Source organism: Ambystoma mexicanum, chromosome 5q (assembly GCF_040938575.1).
Source record: "Ambystoma mexicanum isolate Mex_15411 chromosome 5q, UKY_AmexF1_1, whole genome shotgun sequence".
NCBI lineage: Eukaryota > Metazoa > Chordata > Amphibia > Caudata > Ambystomatidae > Ambystoma > Ambystoma mexicanum.
Genome location: NC_090933.1, coordinates 922851008 through 922863176, shown reverse-complemented (window position 1 = coordinate 922863176; position 12169 = coordinate 922851008). Strand labels below are relative to the sequence as shown.

At 45.2% G+C, this 12169-nt stretch overlaps 1 protein-coding gene across 1 annotated transcript in view; it reads right to left on the bottom strand.

The window, feature by feature from the left end:
* SPAG1 (sperm associated antigen 1) overlaps positions 1-12169 on the bottom strand; it is a 1725603-nt gene that overhangs the window by 1545172 nt on the left and 168262 nt on the right. Inside the window, exon 3 of the mRNA XM_069621435.1 lies at positions 1229-1388. Within this exon, the coding sequence (XP_069477536.1) occupies positions 1229-1388 (160 nt within the window). The remainder of the gene's footprint in view (positions 1-1228; positions 1389-12169) is intronic.

Sequence of the window (12169 nt, the reverse complement as noted above, 5' to 3'; positions counted from 1 at the left end):
AGAGAGTCTTGGGCCAGGATGGATCAAGAGGCTCTACTCTATGAAGAAAAAGAAAAGGCATAGCATGTTGGGATTTAGGGTCCACACTCCATATGGCTGAGGGAGAGGTTGAAAAGTGTGAAGTAATTTTGTACTGTGGGAATTTAAGTACATGTTCTAAAGACCTCAGAGCGAGAGGCTGTGGAGTACTGTAACATTGTGAGCACTCTGCATTTCCAGCACCTCTAAAGGAAAGGCTATGAATTCTCTGAACTGAGGAAAGTGAAACGCTCTTGTCAGAGGTGTATATTTCAAAGTGAATAACTTTGCACTTTTGAGAAGTGACATCCCCAACGAGTCCTGAAAAATAAGACTGAACTCAACTATCGGTCCCTGGTAAATTAACTTAGTTTGGAAATAGATAACAGATATTATAACCATTGTGGCAGGAGACTGGGGCACTTGATGACAAAAGACCACCAGACCACAAAGACTATGAATAGAGCAGTTAAAATATATGCTAGGATGATAGCTCAAGTGCAACACTCTTGCCTTGGGAACAAGACAATGCAGTGCACCATATATTCAATACCCCAGTCAAGTAGACAGCGCTTCCCCATCACCCTCGGCCCAAGTGAATAATGTGAGCAACATGAGTGGCTAACAGTGAAATTGATTATTATAGCACTTAGAAGCTGGGGGAATCCAGAATGAATATATAAAATTACCAATGTATCATCAATATTATTCCTGGTCTAATATCCTAATATGTTGCATTGCCACACCCTTTGAAACTCTTGACATCAATAGATGGTACAATTGCTGCTAATATTCAAGAGTGGACATTTTTCAGTTTCCCAATTATTCATTTAAGCAAGAAGTATTTGAGCAGATCCGGATTAAAAGCTTTATGCACAGAAATGCATTGCTACTTGTTTGTCAAGAAGGGAAATCCCCAATCAATGGTCTAAACAAGCACAATGTTGACCAGTGGCAGTCATTGAAGCACAGCAACATCACTACCATGTCTAAGACTGTTGGAAAATCCATCATGACTTGCCTCACAGGAGAATGCCTCACCCTCGCAACCATCATGGTGCCACCGACCAAAACTATATTTCAGGGCTATTTCACTGTGCAACATTTGCAAGGAAATGCTCTTGATTAACTTAGAGGAAAAAAAATTGAGAGATAAATCCCACTATATAAGACATCGGAAACGTGGCAGCAATTTAAAGAAATTATGTACCTCAACATCATCTTCAATTGCTTGCCACTCCTCAGATGGAAAACTGGCTGCTGTCGCTGCAGGTTTGTCTTTTCGAAGGGCTCTGCTTTTTGGATCCAAACTTTCAAGCCTCTTTTCACAAAACTCTGTCAGATCCGGGTAGCATCCTTCCTCGCCGGATCTTAAAAATAAACGAATGAGTTTACTTCAAATGCATTAGCGTAATGACAAAATATGACATACTTGCCTTTACTAATGTTGATGAAATGGACATGATTTTCTCTTATGTAGAAAAGAAGATTATTCAAATAATCTCGTGCTGCAGTAGATACAAATTATTCACATTATCATAAGAGTGCTAGCTATTAGCCAAAAGACAGTTGCATACAATCTGCCTACATCAACTAATCGCTTCTGGAATGGCAGGTCATACAAACAGTTAACAGCATGCAGACAAAAGATTGTTTACCAACAGTCATTTCAGCCTGAAATCATTATGAAAAGAACGACTTACCCAGAAGGCGGACTGTTGCGACGTTGTCATCGGTGCATACAGGCCGACCTTACCTAGGTTTAGTTATGCAAATAGTCCCACTGCTCAGTGCATATTGCCAGGCTTCGATTTGATTTTTGGTGACAGTGCTCTGCATTGAAGGACTTTTCAGTAAGCATAACTGAGTATTTAATGAAAAGGCGTTTTTGTTAGGTGTACGTTTAATTGTTAAACTTCACTGGTAGGGGTAATGGGAGGCAGAATCCGGGGGCTTGCGAGAAGTGCAAGTGGGTACAGGCAATTGCCTCGTTTATCTTACAGCGCTGTATCTATTTGTTTTACTCATTTACAGAGGAAAAACACAAACAACTATAAAATTGTGCCAGATAAATGCATTATTCGCTGTTAGTTTGGCGAGTGATAATTTACATAGCATTGACCCTTTGCGGATATCAAAGTAAAACAGTTATATAAAAAGGTCAATACCCAATTTTACAAAAATCACGGCGATCATTAAAAAAAAAACTTTAACCTGCGCTGATGCGAGCAATTTCTTTTATAAAGGATTGATTTGTTATTTGTAATGCCCCTATACACAAGTGTTTTAAGGACCCATTCTAACTGACATTATAACATTGGGCATGTATCCCTGAAGATTTTAAAGGCTGAAATGATGCTCACTGAAACGGGCTTTGAACAGGACATAACCTTGAAGATCGCTCACACAAATCCACCTTTGCAAAAAGCCAGGGCTCCATGTAGGTATCAAAGTAAACCAAAAACATATTCCCACCCTCAAACCAACATTTACAGTCGCTCATGAGAATTGAGCACATGGCAATCATGGGTCTACTATCAGATCAAGCACTACAAGATATGGGCTAATGGAGAACACAATAGTTTCCATCAGTGAATACAAAACAGGTTTCAGTCTTCTAAAAGAATGCTTCAACATTTTGGTCCATGCTCTGGCCCACTGATAGGACCAGGACTAGCCTTGCTTAATCAAGTTAGCGATAGGGACATTATCATGCACTTCATGAAGCCCAGTGTCATCCAATCAGAGGTCTACCGGTGGTTAGTGTGACAAATCCAGGGAATCGTCCCCTCTTCCCTAGACAGAGCCACCCCCTTTGGTAGTAGGGAGGTGCCATCCCAAGTTAGGGATATTTGTTTCTGCCGTAACCCAAATCGATATGTTTTATTAGTTATGTGGGAATTGAATGTTGTACTGACTCACAACTTCATACACAAGTGGTTGACTGGTCTTCCGACTCCTTTCTGACACCGTCCATGCTTGAACAGAGAGCGAAGAAACCTGCCCCTTTCCTGGGTCGGACAAACACACAACCCTTATTGGTGATGGGAGAATGGCTCGCCTATGGAGCGGCAGGGACAGAAAGCCCTCCACCTGGGAGGTGTGTCCCAGTAGGCAGACCTATGCAGGGTGTGGCATATCAATGTATGGACATCCCAGCGGAATACTGAGACACCAGCCGATGAAAAACATGGGAAACCACAGGCAGTCTCAAGAGGAGAGACCGGTGGTGGGTCAAGGGACCAGAACCTACCCCCACAAGCATACCAGCGGAGCCGGAGCTACCACTGTGCTGCAGGAGCAGTACCACCTGCTTTACACAGCAGGTAAGGTTGGGGATCCTGCCCTTTCCAATGTGCCCTCCTTGGGTGCTTCATTCGAGCACCGACCTCACCGGATGGAAAAAAATCACTGATGCATGCACGCATCGTGTGAAACAACGGAAGGCATATGATGCGTAAGAAAGCAGTGAAGTGAAAGATCATCTGCCCGACCTGCCGCCACCATTGAGAACCACGAGGGTTCGAGCCCTGCAAAGATGGCTGGCGTTTTAATGCATTTTTGAATTCGGCTTCCCTGCCGGCTAGCTGCCCGCCCCTACAGCTGATTGGCCATTCTACGGCTCAAGTAGCCTATCACATTTCGCCGGAAGGCGAAGCCGCCTGTAACAAAGGCACGGGCAAAAGGCACTTCACCTGTCCCAGCCTGTCCAGCTCTTCCAGTCGCCGTCGCCCGTAACCTCTGCCCGAAACCCACCACGGCCTGCCGCCCTGCCCTTGTCCCTCTACATAGCCTACTTAATAACCAGACTCCCACCCAGATCCTTGACATCGTGTCCTCAGTAGCAACACCTCGTGAAACAGGAGCTCCACCAATCGGCATCTGACCCCTGCAGGAGCAGCAGATGTCCCAGTCCTCCAACATTATCTGGTAAGCGGCACGTGCTAGTGTTCACCTTACATGTGATATTGTATAACCGCTCATAAGCACACTTCTCAGCTTTAAAGAAAGTGCCACTTACACAGTATTGTACTGCATTGCTGCTGATCCTAGATACTCTGTGGCCAGTACCATCACTAGGTTCGCCAGACACGACTGATCGCTGTCTGCACCACTGCCTACCAAGCGGACACCACGTTTCTTCTCCACTGGGGTCCACCCACATGAACTAATTTATTACTACCCTATCATATTGCTTATGCATACGCTGTATACTCATCTTACTGTGCAGACTTGCTTGTATATTGTATTGCATACTTAGAATTCATAGCCTATGCCCAACCACACGCCATCTATTCCTAGCCACAGCAATACCCATACTATCTATGCTACTACTGTGTATCCAGTACCTAGCTATCGTGCCACCCATGCCCTGAGACTGCATGTACCTGCTATTGTGTTCCACACCTAGCCAGTATATTGCCTACACCTAGCATGTATAGCATTATGTCTAGCGGCTGCGCCACTCATACCTAGCCATTATGTTGTTCTATTGCGATATTGTGTTGCCTATACTTACCTATTGCGCTGTTGCCCATACTCAAGTGCATAGTGTCACTCTTAGACTTAGTTCCTAGCCAACCGTGCCGCATCTCCATTGCAGTTGTCCATCTAACTCCCAGGCACTGTGCTACTCTACAACACTACACTATGATATCACATTGCAAATGGGTACCCACCCAAGTTGAATGCCATTCTTTGCCTCTTTGGTATACCATGTTTTAGGCCCTCCCTGGAAAAGTCGAATCTGCCTATTGTGTTTTACTGAGGGTTCCACAGCATTCTGGTCTCTTCTGCATACTATGTTTTAGGCCCTCCCTGAAAATCTGATTCTGCCTATTGTGTTGAACTATCTCACTTCTTGGTATACTGCTAAACATGTCAGGCCATTGTACCATTTACCTTATCCTACTACTTGCTTCCCTACAATTCCTTGCCGGCATCTTCACAGTCCCTCCTATCAGAAGTATACCTATAGAGTATAGCCCACACCTTCTTAACCTGCCAACCATGGCTCCTAACCATAGTAGCCCCCAGCGCCCCAATCATATCCGGTGCAATACTATAGGGGATTACACCACGCTCCCATGTACTACAACCAACAGAAACCTCAAACTGCGTGCCAGACTTCCTAAACTCTAACCAGATCTCTACCGCCCACCAACAAGAAAACTATCTTTCACTGTACCACGACGCCCAAATGCCTTATTCTCCCCACCCGTTCCCGTTGCCATTGCCTCTCAGACCACTACACCCCCCCCAAGAGCATAGCTCCCACCAACCTCTCTCATCGCCCAAAGCAAGTCAAAATAGACAATCAGCCCCTCAAAGGAGCCCTCCTCAACACAAGGTCTCTAGTGGCTCATGCGATTGACATAGACTTAATTACAGAAAACAACCTGGACTTCTTTGCTATAACGGAAACTTGGCTACACGACGCCGCAGGTCCCGCTCTTATGCTAGCCATCCCAGAGGGATACACTATCTCCAGACAAGATAGAGACAGCTCCCGAGGCGGCAGTATAGCTATCATCTCTAGAGAAAGCCTATCTATGAGAATAGCTTCCCCTCAAACCTTGCAATCCTGCAAATCCATCTCCATCAAACTCCCTCTTAATCACTCCCAAACACTCACCATGCACATAATTTACAGACCTCCTGGGCTCAATGGAACATTTGAGGATGACCTGCAAAACATACTTGCGAGTAACCTCAAGTCGACTTCCCCAAGTACTTACTCCTGGGCGATTTTAACCTAGGATTTAATGACCCCTTGGATAAGCAGGCCCTACAAATTGCAAACTCACTCAATGCATTAGGAATAAAGCAAAAAGTCAATTAAGCCACTCATATCAAGGGTTGAACTCTAGACTGGGTAGCTGAGTATAACTGTACAGCTACCATAACATCCGTTACCCCTCTATCCTGGACAGACCACCACCTGGTTTCCATGACCCCATCCACCATCAGACCAACTATCCCAGCCCCACAAATAGCTCCATCGTGTCTAACCAGAATGAAAAAGAACATCACAATCAACAGCGTGATTCCAAATATCCTACCTACCCTAAATTCCCTGCCGGATAACCTTGACCCCAGCACCTTGGTGCAGGAATATAACAAGATCATGCTATCCACCTTGGACAAAATTGCACCCCTAAAACTAAGGCCAAGCAAGCCCAAAGCACACCTCAACAAATGGTTCACCCCGCAACTAAAGGACTATTAAAGAGAAAATGTGAAACATGGCGACTATGCCCTTCTAGCGAGAACAAAACAAAATTATCATCCTCGGCAGCACATTACAAAAAGGAAATTTGTCTGGCAAAAATTCGTATAACGAAAGTATTGCTAATTCCAACTCCAGCATGAAAGAATTATTCACAATACTAAGAGAACTAGAGTCCCCTATCTCCATACCTGATATCTGCATTAAAAACAAGACCTGGTGCTTAGAAATCCAACAAGCCTTAACCAACAGGATAAACACCTTACAAACTAAAATACAGAATAAGAAAGACTCCCTGAACCTATCACAGCCAACTAACCCACCCCTACTACCAAAATCATTGGTCATAATAATAGATTCCACTTCACTAAAACTACTGTCCTAGAAGTTGAAAAAACTATCCCATCACTAACACCATCTAACTGTGAAGGAGGTGTCGGCCCTGCTCACATCATAAAAGATGCTGCGAGAGACCTCTCTCCATTCATCTCAAAATTGATCATCGCCTCTCTCACGCACCGTCCCAGTCAACCTTAAACAATCTTGGGTCCTCCTCTCTTGAAGAAGCAAATTCTAGACCCTCTCATCGCCACAAACTACCGCCCTATCATGATGGTACCATTTCTTCTTAAAATCTTGGACAAAGTTGCCTACTCGCAGATCCAGCAACACCTTGAGCTACACAATCTCCTAGGTGGTAGACAATCAGGTTTCCGCCCGCTACATGGGACGGAAACTGCACTGATAGACTTGAAAACACAGATCGATGAGGTGAGAGACAAAGGGAAAGCAGCACTTCTACTATTATTTGACCTCTCAGCTGCATTCGACCTGGTGGACCACAAGGTCCTCTATAGACACCTTGACACAGCAGCCCACTTCTCCCGAGATGCAGTCAACTGGATAGATTCCTTCCTGAGTGACAGGGCCATCAGAGTATTCTCCCCCTCAGCAGCGGGCGACCCTACCGCAATCATGTGCAGAGTCCCCCAGGGCTCCTGTGTGTCCCCTACCTTGTACAACATATTCACCAAGCCATTGTTCGATGTTCTGGACCGTCTGGGTGTCACCTACACTATATGCAGATGACACACAGATTCTCCTCCCACTTTCCGGGGATCATGGCAAGGACTTGGCCCTGGTGAATAGGATCTACCTCATCATTCAGGCATGGATGGCCACACACGTCCTATGCCTGAATGATGACAAGAAAGAGTTGATAATTCTTGGCACCCCTTCCAGCATATCCAAACTAGGCCACGAATATTCATCCTTCATCATTGATGGCAACAATATTATAGTCTCTAAAGGACGTAAAAACTCTAGGTTTCTACCTGGATGCTACCATGTCATTCAACAAGCAACTGAAATCGCTAGCCTCCTCCACGGCTTACACTTGCAAGCTTATTAGAGCTGGTAAGCCCTTCCTCTCCAATGACAGCTGCATTATACTAGCCAGAGCTCGGATCCTCTCCAGACTGGATTATTGCAATGCCCTATATATAGTAGTGCTAACAAAGCCAGTATCCAAAAACTTCACATTCTACAAAATAACGCTCTTAGAGCTGCACTAGGTATTAACAAAAGAGCGCATATGACTGCAATTAGATGCCAGTTTAGCTGGTTATCTACCCACAACAAAATCCAACTAAAAATAGCCTCTCTGACACACAAAGCATTACACAATGCCGCCCCCAGCTACCTAATCAATAAACTGTCCAGAAAAACCTCCAGCAGACCCACTAGAGCTGTCAACTCAAAGTGCCTGGTGGTACCAAGGTTTAAGTCTTCCAAGATCGGCGGCAACAGTTTCCCTGTGAAGGCCGCCAAACTTTAGAACTCACTACCAATTGAGCTGCCAGCCGATCTACCCTATCCTCTCTTCAGAAAGCACCTTATCACCCACCTTAATCTATCTGAAGACTAATTCCCTTTCCTTAAACTGTTGTACTTTATGACACCCTACCTTGAGTATAACCCTCTGTATAGCAATATGTAAATACATTTCCTGTACATTCACCATATAGGCATACCACTATATACCTGTGCATATTACAATGTAATAACCTTGTTGTAATTTGTTATGGCCCTCTCTTAGTTCTACTTATTATGTAATCTGTGTATCTCCTTCGTCTATGTATACTGTTTATCATTATGTACCTTTGTAAGCTTTGCATATCCTTGCTGCGCCCTGCTACCTTTGGGTCCAGTGCCCTCTACAAATTCAATAAACAAACCACTGAGTTGCAAAGGGGCACAGAGAGACCTACCAGTGCTACCCGCGATGAAGACGAGAGAAAACGAAGACAAGCTGACACCGCCTACCACATAGCTCCCAATTAGCCAGAGAAGGGCTGCAACAAAATAAAAAAATTGTACACAGTGGCTCGGGAAGACCAGAAGACCCCAAGCCAGAGTGCTAAAAACCATACCCCAAGGCAAGGTGAGAACAGATATATCCCTCAAGGTGGGGTAAGCGAACACATAGCTTCTGGTAGGCTACCAGAAATCATACCCATGGGTAAGATGTCAGAAAATATACCCCAGAGTAGGGTCAGAAAAAATCATACCCCAGGCGGGGACACAAGAAACCAGAACCCAAGATGGGCTACCAAAAACCATAACCCAAGACGGCGTGTACGAGACCAAGCCCCTGAGAGGGGCAAGAACAAGCAAACCCCAAGCTGGTACGCAAGAAACAAGAGGCCCAACTGGGACGTCATTTCACCAAAATGCCTGGGGTAGCTGAAGTGACATAACACGACCCTTGACCTCGGATGACATCACATGAAGTGATGTCATTTGACCCCACCCCAAAATGACATCAAGGGAAGTGTTGGCACACAGCCTTTCACCCCTTGAAAAAACAGGAAGTGGCATCACATAGCATGGTGTCCTCAATACACTGAGAAAAATATGGTTATATCACTGTAATATGATATACATTTCATACAACAATGGATCACCATATGTAGCGTTAAGGTCAGTGTGTATAGGCCCATATTACCAAATTACTGTGAATTTAAGCAGACGTCCAACACAATAACCTGAACCTGGACTATTGTACATCACTCAGGCTAAGTTCTAAACAGATAAAGTATCTCCAAGATGCCAAAACCCCAAAGCCTGCTTAGTCTCTGGCCACAGACTGGAAACAACAACTGACCAATACAAGCCCAACCAGAAAAATGATGATCTGGAGGGTTTCCAGGAGCTGTGCCAGTGGGCATATGATTTGAAACCTTCCAGCCATCACCATTCTGTTTTGTTTATTTGGTAAGTAATGCACAGTTTCCTTTGTTAGATGAAAGATTGAGGGGAAGGATGTGTTGCAGGTCACAGCAGTTGCAGTTTTTTAAAATTAAAAAATGTAAACAGCAGCAAGCACTCAATGAAATCACCCCCCAAAAAAGCCCATTTTATTATTTTCTTTGGTCCTTTATATCTCGCTTACTGCCAGCCTCTTGTTCCCAAAAGCAAGGGTGTTGCCCCCGAGCTATCCTAAATATATATTTTTTGCTTGACAAAGCAACAGATGATTTGCTTCAAAGGCAGAGGGTGACTTCACGTGACCCAATTATCTCACCTTGTGTCTATCTACAGTGTGTCTGTGATGCAAGTCTGGAAAATCTGGGTCAGGTCACAGAGTACCCAGGCAGGGTTGGTGGCAGATGCCACTGGGGCTCACCCTTTCATCACAGGCCCAGTGGCTCACTGGATGTGCAAAGAAGACAACGAGAATCACTGAGGAGATTTGTGTTCATGCTGTGCTGTCACTGAGTACTTCAGGCTACTCTTACCCATTCCTAGCTAGGTAGACCTAGTCCCGTACCATTCCTGTTGCTACAGCACTGTTGCACAGACAGCTCGGCCTCTGAACCCAACCATTCAAGCATTCTTCACTAATGGACTGACAACCAGTTAGTGATGCTTGCTTTGTGGTTTTTGCGGAATTACCCAAATTGTTCGTTTACAATTGTTCGAATGAACAATTGACCGAATTTAAAGGGTCACAATTGACCTTTTCACAATTGACCGAATCGTGAAGGTCAATTGTAACATATATATATATATATATATATATATATATATACATATATATATAGATATAGATATAGATATATAGAGCATTAGAGAACTTCTAACAAGATTCCTGGGTGGGATAATCCAGGAAAAATACCTGCTATGAACTAACATGCCAGGGAGCAAACCAGACTGGCTCATAAACCAAAGACTGAGCCAAATGACCTGGTAAATAGTTGGGAGAAAGACTCAGCAGAGCCTATGGTACAACCCAAAGTGGGGGAGAAAGAGAAAAGAGACTTCTGATTTACTGTTTTCATTTGCTGCATTGACTTGTGTCCGCCTGATTGCCTGCTAGGCCTCCTGGTGAGTTGTGTGTGCATTGTGCAGCCCCCTTCTGCTCGTCCGCCCCACCCCTGCAACTATGGTGCTCTCCATCTCTCCCATCTACTCCAATTGCTATTCTATCTCCTTTCCTGCCCTCTCTCAAAGGCTGGAAGGAAAACATTTAAAAAAGCACTCCTGTGTAACGCTCACCTGATTCCCACGGAGGCACAGATCTTGACTGGGTTGTTACCGTGTCTTCAATTGTAAGCGCAGGACTCGGCTGGTTCCCTGGGCTGGACCTCTTCTCACGGTATGCCTGACTTGAAGAGTGAGGTGTCTGCAGGCAGAAGAACAAGGGGTTAATGAACGGTGGTTGGACGGACTTCTCTTCCTCACTCTCTCTTTCCTTGAGGCCCAAAGGATAGGTGTGCTCACCTTAAGTAGGTGAATGCTGGGCTCTCCATCCTGCGACTGGTGCAGGGGCGCCGGTACCAGTTACTCCACTGGTGATATTGTAAACCTCTTACTTGCAGAGGACAACTTTGAGCGCAAGGCCGTCGTTAACTGCACGATCGGTTCCTTATATGTATCTGAACACCTTTAATGAAGTCCTTTTCTCTTACAGGCTTTGGATGCGGTAGGCGTTGTTTAATGGACGCCAAAGTACGTGCAAGCGCGTAAGTAGGTGGATGACGCGCGTGAAGGCACGTAAATTGAATGGCTGCTGATGGTTTTAAATGCACTCTTTAATGTCTCTTTTTCTCTTGCAGGTTTTGGATGCGGTAGGCGTTGGTTCATGGACGCCAAAGTTCGTGCAAGCGCGTAAGTAGGAAGGTGGCACGCGTGAAGGCACGTAAGTAGAATGGCGGCTGATGGTTTTAAAAGCGCTCCTTACTGTCTTTCTTTATTTGCAGGTGCGGGTATGCAGCGCTTGTTGGAATCCGGAGCGCGCGTCGCACAGGTAAGCAGATCAAAATATGCAAAATGACTGATCAATGTTCTTTGCCTTTACAGGGATCGATGGACTGCCAAGGAATGCGGCATGAGGATTGGAAGATGCGGATGGATCGGGTTAGTAAAAATGCTGGCTTTTGGCTCTAAGTTGGCTTTTGCTAACCTGTTGTTATTTTGTGCTGGCAGGTGCGGCTGAAGACAGGATCCCAGGAAGTTAAGAGTTTGTTCCCACAGGTGCTGGAGCTGGAGTTTTCACTGGAAGACTGGAGCTGACTCGGTGATCGTCCTGCTGCTGATGCAGAATAACGCGAAGCACGTTGCATCAATCGGGCGTGGTTTAAATAGTGTGCAGGAGTGCTTAGGCGTCTTCTTCCACTGCCTCGCCTAGGTAAGGAAAGAGTTCCAGTTTCCAGAAGAGTCCCAGTGTTCCTGATCCAAGGAGTGGAGCCTGCCCCACCCAGGTAAGAAAGTAGTCCCTGTCAGAAGAGGATGTGGACGTCATCTTGTTGGTGAGTATTCAGTATGGTCTGCTGTAGGTAGGTCCACCCAAGCACTTTTACACATCTTATGAGCCCGACGCTTCCAGTGCCGGGACCGATGATCTTTATGAGCCTGGCG